The 26,701-nt window shown below is 46.2% G+C and overlaps 1 protein-coding gene across 1 annotated transcript in view; it reads right to left on the bottom strand.

Moving 5' to 3' along the window:
* The window catches only part of ABR (ABR activator of RhoGEF and GTPase), a 188,509-nt gene extending 163,318 nt beyond the window's left edge, over positions 1 to 25,191 (bottom strand). Inside the window, exons 1-2 of the mRNA XM_036267646.1 lie at positions 24,643 to 25,191; positions 24,144 to 24,573 (exon numbers count right to left, since the gene is read on the bottom strand). Of these exons, the coding sequence (XP_036123539.1) occupies positions 24,144 to 24,573; positions 24,643 to 25,191 (979 nt within the window). The remainder of the gene's footprint in view (positions 1 to 24,143; positions 24,574 to 24,642) is intronic.
* Positions 25,192 to 26,701: the final 1,510 nt, after the last annotated feature.

Genomic DNA, 26,701 nt, shown 5'->3' with positions numbered 1-26,701 from the left:
TACCATAATTTTGACACTAAAACTGAATAAGGTCAGTAAAAGGAAAGAAAACAATAGGCCAATATTTTCTATGCCACAGATTCAAATGATCTTAATTGTCTGGCTTATTAATCTAGCAGTGTGTCTTTAAGAGTATATCTCAGGACCACCCACTATGCATGGTTGTATAGGATGTGCACTACACAGCTTGTTGCCATGTGAATGAGTTGTTTAGGGAACAGCTGAGCAACCTGCAACCCTATATATCAGACCAGATAGGGTTTATTTCAGGGAGTTCAGCATTAGAAAATCTATTTGTGTAATTCACTACATTAATAGACTAAGGAATAGAAAATACGTAATCTTCTTAACATATTTGAGAAAGGCATTTGTTAAAACTTAACACTATTTCTGCTTAAAGAGTTTAAAAAGATATATTCCTGAAAACTAGAAGTAAAAAGAACCAAAATTTTTCTTAACTTGAGTAAACCTATAATTAGCATACTAGTCAATGGTGAAGTGTTAAATGTATTCACATTAAATTTTAAAAATGGGCAAAAACAATGACAAAGAAGAAGAAACAGGGCCCAGCCTGTGTGGCTCAGGGGTTGAGCATCGGCCCATCCACGAGGAGGTCCACAGTTCAATTCCTGATCAGGGCACATGCCCAGGTTATGGGTCAAGTCTCCCCGGGGAGGAGGGAGCATGTAGGAGGCAGCCAGCAGATGTTCTCTCTCATCGATGTTTCTATCTCTCTTTTTCTCTCCCTCTAAAAAATCAATAAAGTAAAAAATGTTTTTTAAAAAAAGAAGAAATAGGGATAGTCAATGGATATTTAAAAAGATAATTTGCCCTGGCCGGTTTGGCTCAGCGGTTGGAGCATCGGCCTGCAGACCAGAGAGTCCCGGGTTTGGTTCCCGCTAAGGGCATGTAGCAAAAAAAAAAATGATAATTTACCTCATTAGTAATCAGGGTCATATGTAAATTGAGATGCCAATTTTTGTCCATTAGATTGGCACAAATGAAAAATAATAACATATGTTGGTGAGAGTGTGAATAGGCTTTCTCAAAAAGTATGGTGAGACTATATAGTGAAAGAACATTTTTGGAGGACAGTTTGACAATATCTATTAATGTTTTAAATGCACATATTTGTCAACCTTGCAATTCCATATCTAGATATTCTGTAGAGATATATTCACACCTGAGCACACACGTGTTGTGCACGTACATGGTTTTGCATTGTGGAGTTGTTTGCAACAGCAGAAATCAGGACCACCCTGCCAGGGATTAGATTTGTCCCCATTGCCTTTTCTCTAGCAAGAGAAGCCCCCCCTCCCCAAAAGAGAGCTTTGGAATTACAGACCTTATAACCTTATAATTCCCTAGGAAGCCTCTCTAAAAAAATCAACCCCTTTGGAGCCACCAACATCAGAGGTGGCCTCCCTGCTATTGTCTAGGGAACAGGGTGTAAGAACACTGACTGTTTTCTAAGGGTTTAAAAAGAGAAGTAGCTAGACATACTCCCCCCACTCACACAGATGGGTCCCAAGGGATGGAAAGAAAATAGTGGTGGATGCTAAAACTTGTCCTGCCCAGCCTTCCTGGGCAGATTGACACACGAGATGCAGCTTTGTCCGTGACCTGAAGGAACTGGGTGTCAGGAGCAGGTGCCCCCAGCCAAGCTCAGCACTGAGGAATTGACATTTTCCTCCCAAGAACAATGGCAGCCTGTGCTGGGTCTCCATCAGTACATTCCACATTACCTTTGTGCCCCAGGGTCATCTGTTGACCTATATGCAGTGAGAAGTCCTTATTGCTAATGAGACTCAGGTTCTCTGCCAACTTGGGTATAAAGGCACTGACCACTGCTCCCTCTTTGACACTCTAAAGGAAAGCTTCAACAAGGACTTTCTGTTAGTAGGCATGTGGGCACTGGAGCTGAAGAAAAAAGGAAAAGTGCCAAAGGATGTACCCTCAAGATTGTGAAATAGGTGCTACCAGTTTTGTAACTACTGGTCAACGAGCAAAGATATGATTATTCCTGTTTGGTATTTGAACAGCAATGGCTACCTTGTGTCCTATGAGCCAGTTAAAGATAGCAAGCCCTTAGCATGGCTCTTTATTATATGTACATTTAGGCAGTGAAAACCTGTTTACTAGCCTGGTCCCACAGTGAAACTGAAGGTGCTTGAAGCAGAGGTTTGAACCCTTTCCCCAGGGGCACTACTTGGCACAATTCAGGGGTCAGTAAAAGTAGCTTTAATGGTGTCTGCATTCCTTTCTCCTCCTCTTAGATAGAAGTTTATGGTAGCCCAGAATTGATGTCTCATGGTCATAAAATCAGACATACAATGCTTTCCTCTTGGGAACCTGCTTTGAAGTACGAGATGTTTTATTGTCCAAATCCTTCTCTTTCAACCCTCTAATGCTTGATGATTTAGATACTCTCTAAACATTGAGCATTATTGTAAAGGTGTTCTGTTGACCTTTTTATTGATCAGTTTGGAGGTTATAAGTATTTCATGCTCTCCACAGTGACTTTTAAAAACACCAGAAAAAGTTCCGTTTATCAAAGCCCTGCAGGTTTGCCTGTTTACAAACTCAGCAAATTTACAAATTGCAGTGAAGCTGTTGTCTTAATTCCACATCGATTGATCTCTGCTCCCAAAAAGAACACCTATTTCAGGCACCTCCATCTAAGTCAGTGAAAGCTGATTATCTTTAGGAGATGGAGGGAGTAGAGGCAGAAAGTAATGGAATTTGGAGAGGACAGACTTAGCCTACCTGTGTTGAGACTTTGGGGCAGTCACTTGGTGAGCTGGGTGGAAAAATGTGACCCCCCCACCCCAGAGCCCTCCTTCCCCAGAGCTCAGCAGGGAGAATAAATGTGGGTGAGCATTCAAACCAGAAATCTGACACCTCCTAACACCATGATCACTATCTGGGAGCAGCAAGAGGGCCACCCTACATGACTGAAACCACAATTGGCCAAGTGTTTTGAAACAGCAGCTCTCAATGGACTTCTCTGTACCAAGGCCAAATGTCAACTCAGCTTTCTACTGCTATGTGTACTCTCAGGCCAAAGGTCAGCTTGGGCTGCTTTCTTCTCTGACTGCTTTCTGGCTCCCATCATAAATAGGTTACTTTATCAAATGTCTGACAATTTCTTATCTACTCATACACAAGCTCAAAACGGCTTTTCCCTTAGAAGCACCTAGGCACGGTTTTCTTAGAAGCACCTAAAGTGCCTAAGTAAACTAGGGTTTTTTATTATTTTGTTTTGTTTTTCTGGCTTCCTTTTATTATTATTGTTATGACGATGATGATGATAATTATTTTAATCCTCACCCGAGATTATCTTTCCATCGACTTTCAGAGGGAGAGGGGGGGGAGAGGGGGGAGGGGAGAGAGGGGGAGGGGGACGGAGAGAGGGGGAGAGGGAGAGGGAGAGGGAGAGGGAGAGGGAGAGGGAGAGGGAGAGGGAGAGGGAGAGGGAGAGGGAGAGGGAAACATTGATGTGAGAGAGACACATCAACTGGCCGCCTCCGGCAACCCTAACCAGGGCCAGGGCCGGGGATCAAACGGCAACCAAGAAACATGCCCTTGACTGGAATTTGACCCACAACTCTCTAGTCCTCGGGCCGATGCTCTAACCGCTGAGCCAAACCGGCCTGGGCTTTCTGGCTTCCTTTAAATGTCAACCTTTAAGGCTGTATTCGCAGAAAGGGCCTTGCCAGACATGATCCAGCAATTCTACTTCTGGGTATATACACAAAAGAATTGAAACCAGGGTCTCAAAAAGATACTGTACACCAGCATTATTCACAATATAACTAAACCTTGGAAGAAACCAAGTGTCCGTTGACAGATGGATGGATAAACAAGATGGATTATTATCCAGCCTTAAAAATAAGAAAACTAACAGCCTTAAAAAGGAAGGAAACTCTGACAAATATTACAGCTTGCAAGGACAAACTTTGAGGAGATTATGCTAAGTAAAATAAGCCAGCCACAGAAAGACAAATACTGTCTGAGTCCATGTACATGAGATACTTACAGAGTAGTCAAACTCATAAAGACAGAAAGTAGATAGTAGTTACCTGCAGCAGTGGCAAGGGGGATGGGGAGTTGCTCTATGGGTCTAGTTTCAGTTTTGCAAGATGAACAGAGTTTTGGAGATGGATGGTGGTGATGGTTGCACAACAATGTGAATGTATTGAACACCACTGAACTGTACACTTAAAAATAGTTAATATGATATATTTTAGGTGATGTGTATTTTACCACAATAAAATGGGGGTGGATGGGTATAATATATATAGCCTCACCCTATTTTACATAGTTGGTAGCAATTGTAATAAAATTTCTTTTTCAATAAAATACACTATAAACATTAAATAAAACCAATAAAAACACCAGACATTAATCACCACTTCACATCAAGTCTAACTCTGTGGTGCTAAGAATCCCCTGGACTTGTTAAAAATATATAGATTCCAGCCTGGCTGGTATGGCTCAGTGGTTGAATGTCGACCCATGCACCAAGAGGTCGCTGGTTTGATTCCCGGTCAGGGCACATGCCCCCGTTGTGGGCCTCCCAGTGCCGGGCATGCAGGAGGCAGCCAATCAGTGTTCTCCCTCATCGATGTTTCTCTCTCTCCTTCTCCCTTCCTCTCTCTCTAAAAAGCAATAAAAAAAAAAAGAAAACCTCCAGCATATTTTAAAAAGTATATATAGAGAGAGATAAATTCCGGGTTTTGCCCATACCTGCTGGAATTCCACTTCAGTGGGGCTGGGCACCAGGAATCTGTCTTTTTACAGTGTTCCTGCAGAGGATTCTGACTTGTAGTTAATTCTTTTTAAAAAATTTTTCTTCTTTACTGATTTTTAGAGAGAGAGGAAGGGAGAGATATGGAAACATTGATGAGAGAGAACATCGATTGGCTGCCTCCTGCAAGCCCCCCACTGGGGATGGGGCCCACAACCTGGGAATCAAACCAGTGACCTCTTGGTACATGGGTCAATGCTCAACCACTGAGCCACACCGGCCTGGAGGCAGTCAAGTCTTTATCTTGATTATTCTAAAAGCAGAGTAGCCCTGGCCAGTTTGGCTCAACGGTTAAAGCTTTGGCCTGAGGTCCAGATAGACCCGGGTTCGGTTCCCGCTAAGGGCACGTACTTCGGTTGCAGTTTGTCCCCGGCCCGGGTTGGTCGTGCGGGTGGCAGCCACTTGATGTGTCCCTTCACGTTGATGTTTCTCTCTCTCTCCCCCTTCCTCTCCCTCCCACTCTATCTGTACAAAAAATGGAAAAATATCCTCGGGTGAGAATAAAAATAAAAAAATAAAAGCAGAGTAATAGTTTAGTAATGTCCTTAATCATCCTTTCAGGTTGATCAGCACACACTTGTCAAGCAGGTAAGACACAGAAGGCACTCTGGCAGATGCTAGGAAAACAGAGGATGAATAATATGTTAGTTATTGAGTCCTCACTATCTGTTGGGCATGTTGCTGAATGCTTACCATGGATGACATCATTTAATCCTCACAGCATTCCAGGAAGTGGATGCTACTAATGCACCCATTTTATAGATGAGAAAACCAAGGCACAGAGTGGTGAAATGACTTTTAAAAATCCTTGCAACTCATAAATCTGGCTCCAGAGCCTGCACCCTTTACTACTGCAAACCAGTTTCTGCCTAAATTGAAATGACCATAATAAGAGGTTGAATAAAACAAGTGTTAAATTGAGATACAAAGACAAGTGCTAAACCCAGGTCAGTTTGGCTCAGTGCAGCATCAGCCTGAGGCCCAAAGGGCACGGGTTTGATTACTGATCAAGGGCACATACCTGGGCTGTAGGTTGGATCCCCAACCTGGTTAGGGTCCTGTAGGAGGCAACTAGTCGATGTGTTTCTCTCCCTCTCCCTCCCTCCCTCCCTTCTACTCTAGTTTAAAAAAAAAAAAAAATCAATGGAAAAATATCCTCAGGTGAGGATTAACACAAAGACAAATGCTGGGGAGGAGCCACATCTGGGATGATGGTCTGGACTCAAGAGATTTTTTACCCTTTTGCTAAACAGCCAAAGGAGTGTGAAATTCCCCAGCAAATCCTTGAATGGAGCCACAAAGAATCAGCAAGAGTTAACCCATGTGAGGGGCAGGGTTCAGTGTTGGTTCAGAAACAGGTCTGTCTTCAAGACTCTAATCAAGGGGCAGGCCAAAACCAAAGGAAACTGTTTCCACTTTTCTAAAAACTCTTGATTTTGTAATGCGCTTGGGGCAGGAGTTGGGGCAGGCTGGGAACTTGTCACACATGACACTAAAGATTTTGGGTTTTCCTTCCACACTGTGCCTGCAATGAATTCACCTAAAGACTGTGATTTGGCCCTGGCCGGTTTGGCTCAGCGGTTAGAGCGTCGGCCTGTGGTCCGGAGAGACCCGGGTTCGGTTCCGGCTAAGGGCACGTACTTCGGTTGCAGTCTGTCCCCGGCCCTGGTTGGTCGTGCGGGTGGCAGCCACTCGATGTGTCCCTTCACGTCGATGTTTCTCTCTCTCTCTCCCTTCCTCTCTCTCCCTCCCACTCTATCTGTACAAAAAATGGAAAAATATCCTCGGGTGAGGATAAAAAAAAAAAGATAAAAAAAAAAAAAAAGAAGACTGTGATTTGGGGAAACAGAGAAAGCTGTCAGTCAATTTGGGACCAAAATAGCAAACTAAGAGGTATCTAGAACAGGAAGATAACCCTATTTTAGATGGCTAAGCAAATTTTAAAATTTTATGTATTGATTGATTATTAGAGAGAGAGGAAATGAAAGGAGGAAAGAGGAAGAAAGGGGGAGGGACACACAGAGAGAGAGAGAAACATAGATTTGTTGTTCCATTTATTTATGGATTCATTGGTTTGACTGCTGGTCAGGTCAGGGCATGTACCTAGGTTGCAGGTTTGGTTCTCTCTCTCCCCCTTCCTCTTAAAAAAAAAAAAAAAAATCAGTTCAGGATTTAAAAAACAAAGTTCTTGTGTGCTAGTTTTTCAGAGATGATGTGCAAACTTCAGCAAAGACACACTGTCATAACCCCACAGTGAGCTCACTTTTTCAAAGATGATGGGCTCTAGCCCTGGCCAGTTTGGCTCAGCGGTTAGAGCATCGGCCCGTGAACCAGAGAGGCCCAGGTTCGGTTCCTGCTAAGGGCTCATATCTCAGTTGCAATTTGTCCCCGGCCCCAGTTGGGGTCATGTGGGTGGCAACCAGTCGATGTGTCTCTCTCACTTAGATGTTTCTCTTTCTCTCTCTCTCTCTCTCTCTCCCTCCCTCCCTCTCCCCAGCTCTATCTGAAGATAAATGCAAAAATGTCCTCAGGTGAGGATAAGAAAAAAGAAAAAAGATGACGGGCCCTGTGGTTCCCAAGAAACAAACTGGTTTGAAAAGGCAGTGTAAGACACTTTCTATTTTGAAGAGATGTAAAATGTGAAATGCCGTAAAGAACTTCTCTATTCCCCCTGAATCCTAAAGATTAGCTATTTAAGGTTCCCTCCAACCTAAGAAAATATTTCAGCTTTCATCAATTTTTGGAATTTATGGTACTAGCATATTTTATATACACACACACACACACACACACACACACACACACACACATCAATATCATGAGTAACTGTCTTAACAATTTAAAATTACCAAGGTTAAATGCTAAATGTCTATAGTTAACCCAATTTAAAGGAGAAAAAAGTGTAGATTTAAGACTTGAATCTAAAAATTCTGATTGTAAATGTCTTTTTACCTCAAATTTCACAGCTATTTCAATGTATATATAACACAAGGGCTACACTGTATTTCTCTCCAAATAGGTAATTCAGATAAAATATATTTCCCAAATCTGATTTCGGTACCCTAAATCAATGCTTTTATGGTATATACAAATTAAAAAAATTTTTTTTCTTTATTGATTTTAGAGAGAGAGGAAGGGAGAAGGAGAGAGACATAGAAACATCGATGAGAGAGAACATCATGTGCCCTGACCAGGAATTGAACCAGTGACCTCTTGGTGCATGGGTCGATGCTCAGCCACTGAGCCACACCGGCCAGGTGGTATATACAAATTTGAAGCATAAAATTATCCTCACCTTTTCTCCCCAATAAACCAAACAAAAAATAAAAACAAGGCAGTCCCCCTTGGAAACATTTCACAGGCTAAAAGAGGCAACAAGAAAATAGGTCCCGGAGAAGGCTGATTTGGGGTTTATTCAATGACTGTGATGGCAAAGATAGCTGGGGGTCCTCCAAGGATTCCTGCCCCAGCCCTCTTCCCAGAGTAGGGCTCTTGCCAGGGTGCAGGTACTGAGACAGGGGCTACACTTGTCAGGACCCCTGTATCTAAGAGGGGACATGTGCCTCGTCTCTGCCAATGGAATGACGGGAAGAAATGGGTATCACTTCTGGGCTATGATAGTTAAGAAGTACGTGTGTCTTCATTCTCTTGTTCCCCTAGTGCTCTCTGAAAGCTAGAGGAGGGCAGATCCACAAGAGTGCAGGAGCCTGGATTCTGAGTGACCATGGGAAGCACACCTGCCCATCAGGAACACTTACATTTATTTCACTGTTACGTGAACAGAAAGAAAGTTAGCCTAAGCCACTGATACACTGCAGTTGATTTGTTATAGTAGGTAGCACTACTCTAATTGTTATATTCCAAGGGGCTGAGATTGGAGGCTAGAGGAGGGATTAAATACTTATTAGTAGAGTTAAAAGGCACACTACAAAAGAAATACTTTTTTTCCTTCTATGGAAAACTCTTTAACACAGGGATCATGATTTCAAATGCCTAAAACATTCGGCAGGTAGTGTAATCCTAGTACCTATTAACAGCTAAGAAACACTTAGCATGTGACAGGCATTGTCCTAAACATTTATACTAACTCAGTTCTCACAAATTTGTGATACAAACCATGTATCATCCCCATTTTACAGATGAGGAAACTGGGGCCCTCAGGGGGTAAGTAATTTGCCTAAGGGCTCACTGCTAGTAAGTGGCAGAGGCAGGCTGCAAGGCCAGGCAGCTCAGCTCCAGAGTCTTGCTCTGTTCATTACACTATACCCACACCTCTCACAATGTGAACAGATAAAGGGGCCTGACAAAGGCTGAAGCAATTAGGGAATCATGTCCAGCCTGAAGGGGTCAGCTATTGGGCCTGATGATTTCCACATGTATTGTAAATCGTCTCACCTTTTAAGAAAAGCCAGAAATCAGATTTTATGTAACATGTCCCGATTTTAAATTGTTTTAATTTTGTTTTAACCCTCTGCAGCCCAAATGAAGCACGTCAACAGACTGCATATAGGCTGGGGCTGGCCACCTGCCACCTCTGCTCCCAGGGCAGCTGTCTCCAAGAGCTACACTGTCTTCTGCTTGTCCAAAGGCCCTGGGGAATTCTGGGTCTGGTAGCCAGAAGGAGAGTCAACTCTGCAAACAACAGCTCCTTCAAGCCCTCTGATATGAATAATTAATTTCTGTTTTCTCACTGCCAGCCCACAAAGGTTACTAGCATTCAGGAAGCAACACTGTGCCCTTCTGAGACAAAGAAGACAGGCGTGGGGTATCCTGGGGGTGCTCAGGGAGCCCCACAATGAAGTCCAGCATGGTGGCCTGTGCTCAAAGGGAGCCTGTGGATACCAGTGCGGGCGTGTGTGTGTGCCCTCTGCCTGGCTGCTTTGGTGGGGCCATCAGAGAGTCTGGTCCGCAAGGCTCATTAGAGACATGACACTCTTTGGCTTTGCTGCTCTCAGCAGGAGAGGGGTCTGAATTCCTCAAGACGCTTTAAAATAAAACAAAAAGGCGCAATTATGCAGCCAAACCAAAGCAAGGCAGCTGCATACAAAGCGAGGCTTTCTCGGTAATAGGACCACAACCTCAGCTAGACAGTGCTGAGGCCTCACCTTCCTTCCCAGCTGCAGCTGTGAGGCATTCGTAATTGGATGCTCCACTGCTCAGCTCTTGGATTATTCAAACTGCAGGATTTCCTGAAGCCTCAGGTTTCAATTAAGGATATGACCAGGCAACATGATGAATAAGATACCATTTTTCACCTTTACCATCTATCTCAGCAATAGACATGGCCAAACCAGTAATGACTATGATGATAATAGTAATAAAATTAACCAATACACACTGTTTACTGTGTGTCAGCTGCTAAGTGTTTTATATATTGAGTAATTTTATCCTCATACCAATTTAATTAGGTATTGTTATCATATTATTATCACCCTCAGTCTACAGATATGGAAACTGAGGCACAAAAAATTTAAGTTAGCTCAGGAAGTGAAGTAGCAGAGCTGGGATTCAAACCCAGGCATGCTCTTGACCACCATACCAGTGACTGTTCACATTTACACAGAGTTTACTGTATGCCAGACCCTGTGCTACATATTTTCCAAAAGATTATTCCATTTAATCTTTTTTTTCACTATTAACTAAAATCCATGCTTTATTCAGATTTTCTTAGGTTTTTTTTGTTTGTTTTTTTATCCTCACCAGAGGACATTTTTCCATTTTTTGTTCAGATAGAGTGGAAGGGAGAGAGAGGAAGAGAGAGGCAGAGAAAGAAACATCGACATGAAAGGGACACATTGAGAGGCTGCCACCCGCATGACCAACCAGATCCGAGGACAAACTGCAACCAAGGTACACACCCTTAGTGGAAACCGAACCTGGGTCTCTCTGGACCACAGGCCAACACTCTAACCGCTGAGCCAAACCGGCCAGGGCAGATTTTCTTAGTTTTTTAAAAAAAATTAATTAATTTGCCCTGGCCGGTTTGGCTCAGCGGTTAGAGCGTCAGCCTGCGGTCCGGGGAGACCCGGGTTCGGTTCCCGCTAGGGGCACATACTTCGGTTGCAGTTTGTCCCCGGCCCTGGTTGGTCGTGCAGGTGGCAGCCACTCGATGTGTCCCTTCACGTCGATGTTTCTCACTCTCTCTCCCTTCCTCTCTCTCCCTCCCACTCTATCTGTACAAAAAATGGAAAAATGTCCTCGGGTGAGGATAAAAAAAAAAAATTAATTAATTAATTAATTTTTGTTACAGATATTTTTCCTTTTTCCCCCCAAACACCCTCCTCCCTATCCCGCCCCCCACCCTCACCTTGAAAGCATTGTTGTCTATGTCCGTTGGTTATGCATACATGCATATTGATCTTTTTAAAATATATATTTTTATTGATTTTTAGAGAGAGAGGAAGGGAGAGAGAGAGAAAGCCAACGATGCCATATCACAACACCGATTGGCTGCCCCCACTTGCTTCCCACTGGGGATCAAGCCTGCAATCTGGGCATGTGCCACAACCAGGAATCAAACCAGCAACTTCACATTGCACGGGATGATGCCCGACCAACTGAGCTACACCGGGCAGGGCGGTTTCCATGGTATCCTTTTCACTATGTTAGTGATTTCATAATTTTGCACCTGGAACAATGGACCATGCTGTAATGGCTTGTCAAGTCCCTTTGCATAAACATCAAGATTGGTAATGTACATCTGGTTTCATTTGGAGGGGTGTCTTATTTTTGGTTGCCATGAGTGGTTGTTTAGTGGGATATGCCTATGTGACCAGCCCCCTTAAGAGTCTCAAACAGACTTCTCTGAGGAAAGATATTCCACATAAGTCTTGGTAGTTTGCTATCAGAGAGCGCGCACTCCTACAAGGCCACAGACAAGGAAGGACACCAAAAGCCTATGCTGGATCTCTCTGGAGTGTGTTGATACATGTATTTTTCTTGCTGCTTTTGCTCTGTTATTTAATGTAAAAAAAAAAATCTTAATCATGAGTATAATCTGCTATTGAGTCTTGTAAACCCTTCTAACAATCACCAAATGAAGCAACGACGAAGCAATCTAGCCATTTCTAACATTATTTTTTACATTTTTTGAAATCTACCCTTTCATATACACATACAAACATGGTTACCACTTGGCTTTAGTGGGAAGTTTTGAAGAAAACACTTTGATTTCTTAGGCTCAGAAGAGCCCTTCTTCTGTATGAATATAAGTCTAGAATTTGTATCAGTCAGGATAAACTAGATAATGCTGCAGTAATAAACAGCACCAAACATTTCAGTGGCTTAAAATAACAGTGGTTTATTTTCACTCTTCTGAACCTAGTACATGTCCATTGAGGACTGATTAGGAGCTCTGCTCTGTTTTTACCTCTCTCTAGGACCCAGGCTGACAGAGCAGTCACCATCTGGAACACTGTGCATTGCAATAGCAAAGGGAAAAGAGAACTCTGAAGGGTCTCATAGTAGCATTAAATACTCTGGTCCAGAAGTTGCACACATCACTTCCATTCAGACTTATTAAATAGAACTAGGCAAATAGTCCTACCCAATTTCAAGGTAACTAGTAATCTAATCCTACTCACCATCTTCCCGGAAAGCAAGAGGGAACTAACATATTTAGTTTGCAATCCTAATAAATAGCACAGGTCTCCATTAGTTGGGGAGAGCCTAGTTGGCCAGGTTTAAGGTATCAGCCTTTTTCTGCACTGCCCACTTTTAAGAAACAACATACTCCCATCAGGAAGAGGGGCACACAATGGCCAATTCTCAACTGGTGGGCTGGCGGGCATGGCAGTAAGCTGGAAGGGCACACATCCACATCACCTTAAGACATGTGAAGTTTGAAAACTTCTGCAGCAATTCAAAGGCTTCAGGAAAATCCATCCCAGCTCTAGAATATGTCTTATCAATTGGTCCTACCGGTCCAAAAACATAGAATTCGGAGGAAGAGATGAAGATAAAGGCAAAGAGAAAGAGGAGGAGAAAAAGAAAAAGGTCTTTAAATGCTTAGAGACCCCAACAGTCTGCTCAAGCATTCTAATCTCATTAAATTCTTACTTGAAAATATACAATAATTCTTTTATTTGTTCAGTAAATACAATATGCCAGCATTATGCTAGGGCCAGGATGCTAGAATTAAAAGAAGTGGTCTCTTTCTTTTCTTTTTTCTTTTCTTTTTTAGAGAGAGAGGAAAGGAGAGGGAGAAAGAGCTAGAAACATCAGTGAGAGAGAGCATCGATTGGCCGCCTCCTGCATGCCCTCCACTGGGGACTTGGCCCACAACTTGGGCATGTGTCCTGACCAGGAATTGAACCGGTGACTTCATGGTGCATGGGTCAATGCTCAACCACTGAGCCACACCAGCTGGGCGAAGTGGTCCCCTTTTAACACACACACTTTAAGAGCTTGGAATCCAGTAGTGAGTAACAAAGAAGCAAACCATTTTAAACTATTTTCTGCCCTGGCCAGTTTGGCTCAGCGGTTAGAGAGCATCGGCCCACGGACCAGAGAGTCCCGGGTTCGGTTCCCGCTAAGGGCATGTACCTCAGTTGCAGTTCGTCCCAGGTCCCTGTTGGAGTCGTGTGGGTGGCAGCCAGTCAATGTGTCTCTCTCATGTCGATGTTTCTCTCTCTCCCTTCCTCTCTCTCTCCCTCCTGCTCTATCTGAAGATAAATGCAAAAAATGTCCTTGAGTGAGGATAAAAAAAAAACCACACACAACTATTTTCTAATTGCTCAAATGAGTGAATGTACAAAGTTCAGGGAAGAATTGTGGGGCCCATTTTCCAAAAGCCATTCACAATGCCCTTTGCCCTTAACATTCTTTTTTGACATTTTTCCATTTTTTGTTCAGATAGAGTGGGAAGAAGAGAGAGGAAGAGACAGAGAGAAACATTGATGTGAAAGGGACACACTGAGTGGCCGCCTCCCACAGGGTCCAACCAGGGCCAGGGACAAACTGTAACCGAGGCACGCACCCTTAGCGGGAACCAAACCCAGATCTCTCTATACTGCAGGCTGATGCTCTAACCGCTGACCCAAACCAGCCAGGGCCACCCTTAACATTCTTTACACCAGAGGCTGAAGAGCTAAAATTTCTGATTCGACAGCCCTCCAGGCAGCTAATGGCCATGTGACCCGTGTTGGCCAATAGCATGGAAATAGCAGTTGCTAGGTAGGGCTTAGGAGAAAAGCTTTTTAAAGGGACAGACAACCAGTATGATCATTTCAGGATAATCTGAGGAGATGTAGGGGCCAGAGCAATCACTTTGTCTTTAATTCAGAGGATAACGGGGGCTAGAGGAGAAAGGTTAGAGGCAGAACAATTGGTTATTGCAGTGGTTTATATTAGAAACATGAAATGGATGTCTAAATACTCATGAACATTTATTGAGCACTTTCTATACCCCAGGCACTGTGACATTCTGGGGCTACAAAGACAAAAAAGACACAGGTCAGTACAAGGGCCCCTCTCACCATACCAACCATAACCCCATGGCAGAAATGAGGGGTGCTCGTGGAACCTCAAGTTTGGGATGTTCTGCCCCGTGACCCAAGTCCAGAAAACACAAATGGTAAAATGGTTCCAGAGAAGTTAAGGCCAACACCATTTTGCAGCAATTCAAAGGCATTGCCATGATGGGAAAGCAAATGAAGAAGTGGATGGCCCTTTTATGCACATACCTCACTCAAAGAAGCCCTGACGTTTCCCTAGATCCGGTCTAGTAATTTTAAATCACTGGCCCTGACCAGCGTGGCCCAGTGATTAGGGCATCGGCCTGTGCACTGAAGGGTCGCAGGTTCAATTCCCAGTCAAGGGCTTGTACTTAGGTTGCAGGTTTGATCCCTGGTATTGGTTGGGGTGCATACAGAAGGCAACCAGTCGATGTCTCTCTCTCTCTCCCTCTCTCTCTCCCCGCCCCCTTCCCTTCCACTCTCTAAAAATAAAAAATCAATGGAAAAAATATCCTTGGGTAAGCATTAACGATGACAAAAATCTGCATGTTGCAAATTAGAAAAGGAAATGACATGGTTGTAGGAGAAGCCTAGACTCAAAAACAGCCCCCCACCCCCAATAAAAATGGTCTGGAATTAGAGTGGTGATGGTCGTACAACTTTGTGAATATACTAAAAACCATGATTAGCCTGGCTGGCATAGCTCACTGGTTGAACATTGACCCATGCACCAAGAGGTCCCAGTTCAAGTCCTGGTCAGGGAACATGCCCAGGTTGTGGGCCCAATCCCCAGTGGGGGGCATGCAGGAGGTGGCCAATCAATGTTCTCTCTCATCGATATTTCTATTTCTCTCTCCCTCTCCCTTCTGTTCTCTCTAAAAATCAATAAAGAAAAAAAAAAACTAAAAAAAAAAAAATCCATGACCACACTTAAAAAGGGTGAGTTTTATCATGTGAATTATCTCTCAATAAAATTAATTTTTATATTTTATTAAATACGTTTTTATTGATATTTTTAGAGAGAGAGGAAGGGAGAGAGAGAGAGAAAAACATTGATGTGAGAGAGAAACATTTATCAGCTGCCTCCTGCACACCCCCTACAGCGGATCGAGCCTGGAACCCAGGCATGTGCCCTGACTGGGAATCGAACCTCTCAGTCCGTGGGACAATACTCAATCCACTGAGCCACACTAGCCGGGCTTAACTAATAAATTTTTTAAATAGGAAGAGAAAAAGAACCCCACTACTTAGCTCCAAGCAAACTTAGGCTTGTTAGTTAACTGGTCAGAGCCTTAGTTTCCTCACCTGCAAAATAACAATAGTAGTACTTCACCGTCAGAACAGAACAACAGACTGTTCTGAATATTAAAGGTGATCATGTAGGTTAAACACTTAACATAGTACCTTGCTAAATATATTCTTGTTCCTTTCCTCCTAAGTGCCAATAAAAATGTTAAAACAATCATTTTCTCAGTAGCTTCAAGGTGTGACACAAATCCTAGGCAACCTCAGCCAGTCTCATCTCAGGCAGACTAAAGCCAGGATCAGATGGGAAGACAGAAATGTACACGGAAGGTGACGCTCACTGCAGAGAGACTGCAGATGTACTCTGCAGCTTCGCAGTGCAGAAATAACAAGAGAGGTTCACGTGGTGCAAACACAGCTACAGAGCAGCACTGGTAAAGAAAGCCAGGTGGGCACAGAGATGTCAGCTTATAAATCTAGTTTAGTATACAAACAGGGTCCAGTTTCCAAAACAGCCAAATCTACTCCCAACACCTGGACAAGTCTATGTGGCTACAAGGCAGCCCTGGTATTTAGAGATACCCCCTGTCCCACTCTCCCTGCTATGGTTCCTCAAAACCAGAATGAACCAGAAATAAACCTTACACAACCAGAATTGTCTAGCACAGTACCAAGAGAGGGAATTTATAGTGTCAATGACCTTCTCATTTGTGTCTACTCCAAAATCAACCGGTACTTATCAAGTGCCTGACAGGTGTCCAGCCCTGTGAAAGATACTGTTGTGAGGGAGAAAAAGCAGCATAAGCCATGATCCTCACCCTCAAGGAGCCAGCTAACCTCTTAGTTTGAGAGCAACACTCCACAGCAAATATATAAAGAGCATTGTGCATTGCACAGAGCAGTGGTTCAGTCATTTGTTCATCGGGTCAATGAACTAATAGATGGCACAATAATAAGACAATTGAGAGAGTGTGAGGTTCACTCTAAGAACCACAAGATGGGTAGGAGTAGCTGGAAAAGGCTTGTGCCAGAGGCTGCTAGTTGCCTACTCAATATCAATTCTTCCATTTTTCCTTGTAACAGAGTCTCTATTTTACATGAGGTGGCCATATGCCTAGATAAAATACTACATTTCCCAGCCTCCTTATAGCTAGAGGTGGCTAATGAAATCTAAACAGAAACTGTTGAGACAGACTTCCAGGAAAGTGCCTTACAGGGGAGACCAACAGCTGCCACTCACTCCCTTTCTTCTAATTCTTGTCTGAAACATGAATGTGATGACTGGCTTTCCAGCAGCTATTTTGGACCACGAAGCAACTTTGAGACAGAAACGCAGAAAGGCAAAAGAAGCCTGAATTCCTGATAATGGTGGAGTCACTGTACTCTTTCTGGACTGCTTACTTCTGGAATTCTTTTATATGAAGGATAAATAAACATCTATCCTGTTTAAGCCACTTTTTGGGGGGTTTTATCTGATATAGCAAACCGGTATCTTAACCAATACAAGGTTCCATAAAAAAAAGCTAGGCATTAAAGAAAAAGTTGGCTTTGGCCCTGGCTGGTTTGGCTCAGCGGTTAGAGCATTGGCCCATGGACCAGAGAGTCCCAGGTTTGGTTCCCGCTAAGGGTATGTACCTTGGTTGCAGTTTGTCCCCGGTCCCGGCTGGGGTCGGGTGGGTGGCAACCAGTCGATGTGTCTCTCTCACATCGATGTTTCTCTCTCTCTCTTCCTCCCTTTTCTCCTTCCAACTCTATCTGAAAATAAATGCAAAAATGTCCTTGGGTGAGGATTAAAAAAATAAATTAAAAAGTTGGCTTTGTGACTGGGCAAATGGAAATGGGAGGGCATCTCAAATGCCAGAAAGAGCACAGGAAAAAACACTGGCAGGAATGAGCACTGGCTGAAAGCAAGTGGGTAGAGAACAGGAAATAAGAAACCAGATAATGGTTTTGAAGATGTTGGGGGAGACAGGGTTTGATTGGGGAAGGAACAGGGACCACAAAGGAGCTGAAGGAAGGTGAGAAAGAGGCAAAGAGGCTTGGGGAACTTCATTACATGAAGAGATATGAATATGAGCTGTGTCTTGGTTCAGCCAAACTGCAAGTTCCTATACTTAGAACGGTAACAACACCACCATCTAAGACTCATTAAAACACTTATGTGCCCACCATGTGCTATGCACTTTAAATGATTTCACTGATGCTTCACAACCAGTCTATGACATAGTCCTATCATTATCATCCCTACTTGGCCGACAAGGAACCTGGGGACTAGACAGAGTCAGTAACTTGTCCAATGTAAGCCCCATAATCCTGCCAGCTGGGGAACATCAAACCCAATGTTCAGATGCAGAGAGAGTTCATACCATTATTTCAAAGCCAGGAAAATGTATGAAGATTCTGACTTTAAAACATAAAGATCCAGAGTCAAATATAGAGCCAATTGCTTTGTGAATAGTCTCTTAATAAGAAAAACAGACTAGAGGAGTAGAAAAGTTTTTCAAGCTTGGTTGTAGAAGAGGAAGAAATTGTTCCTCTCACCCACACTCTCCGGCTGACTAGTCAAGTGTTCATGAGATGTGTAGATGGTGCTAAGGTGGTGGTGATGAGAAGAAGAGGGAGGCCAACACCAAAGAACCAAGTAAACAGTGATGCAATAGCAACTCCAGTTATAAATGAATCACAGCCAGCCGTTAGCTTGTGTGTCTCAAATCATTTTTAATGTTTCTCCACGACAGGGAATGAAAAAAAAAAAAAGATTCTATCACAGCTAAGGCTGAAGATTCAATACTTTGAGTTAAGTTATTCAAACATATCCACCAAACACAAGGACTTTTTTCTGGAACAAAAAAATCTCATTAGTCACTAACGGGAAGGGAAAAAAAACCCACTAGGTTACAAATGAACTAGATAACACGACTACCTAGCAGGAAAATGCATTTCCCATGAAGATTAAAAATAAAGTCTTCAGCCCTGGCCGGTTTGGCTCAGTGGTTAGAGTGTCGGCCTGCGGTCCACAGAGACCCGGGTTCGGTTCCCACTAAGGGTATGTACCTCGGCTGCAGTTTGTCCCTGGCCCTGGTTGGGTTGTGCAGGTGGTGGCCACTCGATGTGTCCCTTTCACGTCGATGTTTCTCTCTCTCTCTCTCCCTCCCATTCTATCTGAATAAAAAATGGAAAAATGTCTTCGGGTGAGGATAAAATAAATAAATAAATAAAGTCTTCATTGGCAGCTTGGCAGAATCCACATTGAGAAATCTGGAATTCTACAGCTGGCCCAGGACAGCGTTACATGCTAGAAGTTAAAGAGTTTCAGCTTTGTAAGACTGACCCAAGTTCAAATCCTGACTCCATTACAAGCTGTTTGATTCTGGGGACATTTCTTTACCTCTCCAACCCTCAACACCTTCACTTATAAAATGGGACTAATAATTTCCACCAGCTGATATGGCTGTAAGGCTAGATGAGATGGTCTGCTGCTCCTGACTCATACAGGACTCACATCTTTAGTGTTCTCTGCTTAAAATTCCACGAAAGAAAGGGCCATAGGATACAATGGGAAAAGCCTAGATCTGGCTGGGAGGCCCTTCCTGAAGGGTCATGAGCATGTGACCTTGGGGTTATGTTTAGTGCTCTAGGGTCCTCATCTGTGTAGAAAGAGGCAGGATTAGATCAACTCTAAGATCTCTTCTTGTTCTAGGCTCTTGAATGTTGCTGAGTTTGTAAATAACAGTCCTTAGCAGCTCAATTCAGGATCTGACAAGTTATATGCTGGGAAGTTGTTTCTTTACATAAAAACCTATGATTTCTACCTCAGGAGCCAAAGAACCAGTGAGAACCTTAAAGGCAGGTCACCAACTTTTGAAGTCTCAGCCCTTAACACGGAAGTATGAAGTAAAACCTCAATAAATATTTGTTGAGTGCTTTGGATGGATGGATGGACGGACGGACGGATAGACGGATGGATGGATGAATTTCAAGGGCCAGCAAAAATAGAAACTGCTCCTCCTCCACTGAGCAAAGTTTAATGCAAGGCGAAAATGCTACCAACTTAAAATATTAGTGACATTTACTTTGACAGCTGAACTAAAACCAAAATATCAGATGAATAGTTACTACCAGTCATTCAAAAGGTTGCCCAACTCTGAAAGCCACCTTTGGGCTTTGGTAGAAGAGTGCACTTTGGTTCACGAAGGGTGCACATGTGGCACAGGGGGTGCCACAGGCTGCTGGAGGAATGCATAAACCCGAAGGACATGTCATTCAACCTCTATGGCAGAGGTGGCCCAGAAGCATGTCATTATGAAAGGTAAAACACCAGAGCCTCCTCAGTTGTGGCTGCCCAAGAGTGCCCAGCTGAGGAGGGGAAGTCTAAAATCCAACAGGTGGTCTGTTTACCTGTGAGGCCAAACCCACCCTGGAGCCCCACAGGTGGGCAGCAGCCCTGATGGCTGACCTCAGCAGCAGATAGAATGGTCTTCTAGCGACTTCAGTGATAAAGAAAATAATAATAATGCATACACACATATACACTACACACATATGCACCTAATGGGCTCTATGTGCCCTGGCCGGTTTGGCTCGGCGGTGGAGCGTCGGCCTGCGGTCCAGGGAGGCTTGTGTTTGGTTCCCGCTAGGGACGTGTGCCTCGGTTGCAGTTTGTCCCTGGCCCTGGTTGAGTCGTGAGGGTGTCAACCACTTAATGTGTCCCTTTCGTGTCGATGTTTCTCTTTCTCTCTCTCTCTCTTTCTCTCTCTCTCTCTTTATTCTATCTGAACAAAAAATGGGGAAAAAAAAAAAATGAGCTCTATGTGTCAGATGCTTTGCTTAACTTTTTATATATGTTATTGTATTTAATCTTAACTATCCCAAGAGGTAGGTGCTATTATTTGAAGGCACAGGCTCAGGAGTCAGACGGCCTGGGTTCAAATCCTAAGTCCCACTTATAAGCTGGATGCCCTTGGGCAGGGTTACTGAAGCTCTCTGGGCTTCAAGATTCTCATATGTAAAATGGAAATAATCACAGTGCCCATCTCATAGAGCTGCTGTGTGGTATACATGAGTTAATATGTGTAAAATGCTTAAATCAGGAGCTGGCACCAAGTAAGCCCTTAGTAAGTGTTGGATTGAAAAAGTCAGTGGCTTGCCCATTGTCTCACCCCTGGTGAGGGGCAGAACCAGGGCACAGACACAGGTATGACTTCACAGCACACATGACCCAACACAGCTGATTCTAGCTGTGCAGCCCCCATACCTCACCCCATCCACACCACCGCCCTCATGGCAATGTGGCCTAGTCTTTCTTGGTACCAACAAGGTACCAAAAGAAAGACACTAAAAAGGGGGGCGGGCATTCTAACTCATTTGAATTCTGATTTGGCTACTATGTGCAGAAAAAAACAAATGTGTCTTGGTATGGGGATCTGCCCCTCACCGAAGAGAAAACAGCCCTTTTCCAGGATGAGGAGCACCTCAGCCTCCGGGCCTTTTTACAAGAGGTCTCTTGTGCTCTCTCTCCTTGAGACCCTGAGAGGAAGGCAAAGCTTGAATTGCCCAATAAACCTGACCTTCAGTTAAGGATCTCTGAATACAGAAAATGGGCATGATTGCTGGTGGAGAGGGAGAAACAACACAAGGGCCAAACCAGCAAGAGAGTCTCATGAGCTAAGATGACCACTCTGTCCCGGGTCCTGCCCTGCTGCCTGGAAGGTACTAGGAAGAGCCAGCACTTTGCTAGAAAAAACACATGCAACATAGCAAGCCAAACCATCTGTGATTCAGGGTGATCTGGAAGTGGGACGCGTTAACTCAAAGAAAACAACCTGTGGTCGTGGTCAGTGAACACTACTGGTAAATTTGCTATATGCCAGGACCTGTTCAAAGCCCTTTAGAAATATTAATATTCCACTTATTCCTCAAGTCAATGGTATGACATAAGCAGTGTTTATTGGCTTCATTTTACAGATGAGGAACCTGAGACAGAAAATTCAAGTAACTTCTCCCAAGGTCACACAAGCAGTCTAGCTTCAGAGCCCATGGTCTTTATCAGAGTTTTCAAAGCTTTTTGTCCAACCTACACCAAAAAATACATTCTACATCAGGACCCAGTATACACATTTATACATTATTGAAACAAAGTTTTTATTATTATTATTATTTTTGGTAAGTGCCCTAGCAGGAACCGACTCTCTGGTCCACAGGCTGATGCTCCAACCGCTGAGCCAAACCAGCCAGGGCTAAAACAAAGTTTTTAAACAATACTCACCATTACCATGTGCAATGCACACTGATGTTTTCTTTTCTATTCTGTCCCATGAAAAAATATATATATCATTCAACAAATATGAATGGAACACTTAACGTGTTAGATACCAGTCTAGGCTTTGGGGCAATGTCAATGAATAAGGGAGATAAAAACCCTTGCCCTCTTGGAGCTTGCATTTTACTGGAGAGAAAGACGAATAAGATCCTCATGCAAAACTGTAGCATCCGAGGTGGTAATCTAGTGAGCAAGGTGGAGAAAAATAAAGCAGGGATGGCCAAGGGTGACCAAGGAAGGCCTGGCAATGCTTTCATTCCTCACCACATGATTTCAGTGGGCTGTCGCCACCAGCGTGCAAACCCCTGCCCTTAATCCCTCCACTCTATGCTCTCATATGCCTGAAGTCTCTCCTAGATTGTGTGCCAGCGAGCGACATGTATGCAACCTTTGTACATAAGTATATAAGTGTATGGATGTGTGTGCACACATGTATGAATGTGCATGTCCACCCCATTCACTTCCTCATTAGGGAGGTTTTGGAGACAGGAGGCAGGGCCCCCACATGCAGCTTGTGCAGGGGTTCCCTGCAAAGCTTGCCTTGCAGAAAGGTCCTGGAATGAGGCCTGAACTACAGCCCAGGCACCCATAGCCAAAGCCATGAGTGCCAGGCATGTGCCCTGGCTAGAGTCTTCAGTCCAGAGGAAGGAGAATCTTTCTTATCACTGATCCACCCAGAGGAGACACCTTTAGTAACAGCAGACCAGAGGGAACACTAGTTCCTAATCTGCATCAAGGTAACCCTTAAGAAAAGAAGAGACAGCTTGCAGAAACAAAAGTCACTCCCTGGGGAAAACCCAGTGCACTGGGCACACCTGGCAGGGTGACTGATGCGAGTCTGAGGGGAGATGGGACTGGAGCCAGCTCTGAAGCAGCGCTGGACCACTTGGATAGCCTCCACTGAAGGCATTTGAAACTTGGCACTAGAGTGCAATCTACAGACCCTTCCTTTAAATTAAAGGGGCACATAAAAAAATGTTACTAGCCGGGACAGCAAAAGCACGACCTATGGGAAAAGCAGCCAATCTCTGCTAATGAATAAGTGTAATTGATCACAACAGATGACTTGATGGACCTTCCAAATGTGCTTTTAGCAAAGTAGGCAGTTTTTCATTCAAATGCAAACTTGCCCAGATTAGATCTAATAATGGAAATTTTGGAACAATCCCAGCATCGATGATATATATTTTTTCTTCCTCCACTTAGCAGAAAGGCAACTGAAGTTCCTGATCACAGCTTGAGCCAGGCAGACACCAATTTATACTTTCCCTATGCCTGAGGAGACCCTGACAGTCCCAGGGGTAGCAAAAAAACAGTCACAGGCCACTCAGAATCCCCGTCCTTTCCTCCTCTCCGACCTATGAGGAGCTGTGTGGCTGGGAGACATTTATTCAACAAATATTTTTGAGCACTTACTATGTATGTGCAAGGCACCATTCTCACCATCACAAGTGATTGCAAAATGGCTAAGACCATTCTGTCCTCAAAAGAGAGCGCAGATGTGAAGGGAAACAACAAATGACAGGAGGGCCAAGTGGAGGTATCAGCTCCTTCCAACCAAGCACTTAATCTTTCTGAGCTTTAGTTTCCTCCTTTATCAAATGAAGACACTGCACTAGACATGCTCTCTGGGCACTAAGCCAGCTTGAAGACTATGATGCTAAGCCCTTCCCTTCCCACTCAGGCTCCCAGGGTCCTAGTAAGATGACAGATCAAGTGCAGCCTTCTAGGAAGGGGGACAGTCAGCAAAGGCAGGGGACAGTACCTTTCCCAGAGTGACAGCCTATTTCAATTTGGCCCTAACACAGAAACAGGCCGGAGAAGATGAGAGATAATTTCAGAAAATTAAGTGGAAGATTTGGACTTCCACATCAAGGAATCTGGGGGAAACGAGAGTCACTGGAGTTTGTTCAGAGGATACTACTATCCGTGTGCTGCAAAGGAATCTGGCTAACCTGTGGAGGATGAGTTGGAAGGGGTGAGAATGGATGATGTTGCAATAGTCAGAGCAGAAGAGCTGAGGCCTAAGTGACAGATTCCTCCCATGGTCTGGCCAAGCACAACATTCCATCACCCCCTGCCCTCGCCATAATGCTTATTTTCATGAACCCAAGCCGAAATCACTTTGCACTACGTGGTGTTTTGTTTTGAGTTCCACAAGTGACTTTAAGGTAAACAGGTCAATCTTACCTCCCTTCTTCCCGGGGCCTGAGGTTAAGCAGGATCAACAAGATGTGCCTGGGATGGGGTGCAGGAGGTGATCAGCAGCCCCCCGGGGGTGCGCGGAGCGGGGATCTAGAGAGGGTGTGCCTACCTGCAGAAGAGCCGTCTTCGTGATCCGAGCTGTTGCGGCTGCAGTCACTGCCCCTCTCCGGCGAGCTGTGGCTGGGCGAGTCCCGCTCGGGCACCCGCAGGAACCTCTTGCGCCGCCACGGAGGAAGGTGCTCTCGGGCCCCGCGCCGGGGGACCTCATCTGCAGCTACGGGCGAGCCCCGCCCGTCCTTGGCCTCCGACTCCAGCTGCTCCAGGTCGCGGCTCCGGCGCTGCTGCCGCCGGGCCCCGGGGATCAGGTGCATCCAGCGATGGGGGCTGCTCGCCCGTGACGGCTTTTCGGCCTCATCGCGGGTCCCGAGCCGGCAGGGGCCCACAAGCAAGTGGCCTAGGACGAATTTCTCGTTCAAATCCACCATCTCGAAGTCGTGGTCACTGCTGTCGCCCCCATCGTCCGCGCCCGAGGCGTCCGGCTCGCCCTCCTCTGAGCCCCGCCCCGCCCGAGTCCCCGAGGACAGCTCCTCTCCCGGGGCTCTGGGAACTGCTCCATCGTGGCCGGGGGGCGCACAGTTCTCCCGGGGCCTGAAGAGGAGGCGAGGCTGCAGCAGCTGCTGGTGGATGGCGGCGGTCAAGCTGCGCACCGTACTCCCGGCCCCCGCCGCCACAGGCCAGGTGGGAAGGTCCAGGCACACGTACGGAGGAGTCTCGGCCTTGGCGGCCACCTCTGGGTCAGGGCGTGCGGGTCCCAGCGGGTCTCCGCCGCCGCCCGCGGCGCCCTCCTCCTCGCGCGGCGACGGCGCCCGCTCTGGCCCGGCCGGCGCCGGCGCCCCCGCCGAAGCTCCCCCGCTGCCGCCGTCTCCGCCCCCCGGGCGCCCGCAGCCCAGGTCCCGCTTCTCCCCGGCCAGGGCCGACTGCAGGTAGAAGACTTTAAACTTCTCCTCCGCCAACACCTGTTGCAGCCGCTTCAGGTTGAGTTTGCAGCGCTCCAGCTCCTGCTCCATGTCCAGCACCGAGTCCAGCCGCATGACGGGCGCCTCCTGCCCGGGGAACTCGGCCTGCCAGTGGCGCTCGAAGTCCTGAGGGTCCCACATACTGGGCGCCCCCTGGGCCTCCGGGGCCAGCTCCCCGGCGCGCAGCGGCTGGCTCGCGCCCGGCGCTCTCCCGAAGCCCGCGCTGGCGCAGGCGCCTGCCCTTCACTTCAGCCCCAGGAGAATGAGAGAAAAAATAAAGTTTTTCCCCTTCCGCCCTCGTACCGCTTTTTTTTTTTTTTCCCCTTCTTTTGGTTTTCGCCACCCTGACGTAAGCGTCTACCCGCGGCGGAGGCGGGCGCCTGGGGGCTCGGGGCCCGCCCGGGGCCGGACGCGCGGGGCCGGCGGTCTGCAGTTCCAGCCAGGGGCCGGGAGCCCGGCGGGCGCGGGCGTCCGGGGCGCCGCGGCGGGGGCGGAGCTCGTGGCGCGGGGCCAGGCCTGCAGGCGCGCCTCGGAGCTGCGCCGGCGGTCGGAGGGCTGGGCGAGGGCCGTGGCGGGGCGGGCCTTCCTGCGGTCCGCCCGGAGGCGCCGGCGACCCCGGGAGCTGGCCGCCGCGGGCCCGGCTTTGCCCCTCCCCGGCCAGTCGGGCTGCGCAGCTCCCGCCGCCGCGCGGGCTCGCGGGACCGCGCGGCCGGGGGAGGCGGGAGTCCCGAGAGGGAGCGCGTGGGGGCGCCTGGGCCCCTAGCCGACCTTCCGCCACCCGGCTCTCCGCTGCCTAGTCCGCCCAGGGTCAGGGCGACGCCTCGGACCGAGGAAAAGGTCACGGACAGGCGATGTGACGCGGCAGGTGTCGAAGGGAGCGGTCTCCTGACCGCGGAGCTGTTCTTCGCCGGGATTTTTTGAGCGCCTTGAACTAACTTGATCAAAATCACAGAGCTTTTTAATCCCAAACTGCGATACAATTTAAGTGTGTGTGTGTCGTCCCCCCCACCCACACCCCCAGTCACTTTACACTGTTCTCTCCACTGCTCTCCAGAGTTTGGGGGGAAGAGAGAGGCAAGGGTGGCCGCTGTGACTTCAAAGCTAGGGGTACTCCCCTGTGACTGAATCAGACCATGACTGCAGGGGCCTTAGACACCTCAGACTCCTCTTTGTGGCCTCACCAATTCCCCGAGGGAGGAAGAGAAAGGAGAAGCTTGGGACAAGCGTCTGGTGGCCAGGGACTCAGCTTCGCCCTCCCCTCTACACCGAGCTGGGTCTCTCCCGTCTGCAGAGAGGTGCTGACAAATTGTCTTGTGCTGGCGTCAAGGGGATCTTATCCATGATTCACATTTCTTTCATTTTAAGGATGAGGAAATGGATGTTCTAAGAGACTTAAGGAACTTGACAACTGCACATTTCTTCCTGCCCTCAAAGCCCGGTGGGGACTGTAGCTAAACTCCCAGACCTGTTCTCTCCAGTGCCTGCCAGTCACCTCTCTCACCTGAAGCAATCTGAACAGACCCACCTCCTCCGGCTTGCTTTTCAGTCCCTGTCAACCCACCCCTCAAGGCTTGGTAATTGGAAACACACCAGGAAGATCATTCTTACCCACAGATGAGATAGCACCCTGCTTTTGCTCAGAACCCTTCAG

This window comes from Molossus molossus, unplaced genomic scaffold, assembly GCF_014108415.1.
Source record: "Molossus molossus isolate mMolMol1 unplaced genomic scaffold, mMolMol1.p scaffold_m16_p_19, whole genome shotgun sequence".
Lineage (NCBI taxonomy): Eukaryota > Metazoa > Chordata > Mammalia > Chiroptera > Molossidae > Molossus > Molossus molossus.
The sequence above is the reverse complement of the archived record's forward strand: the minus strand, read 5'-3'. Positions and strand labels throughout refer to the sequence as shown.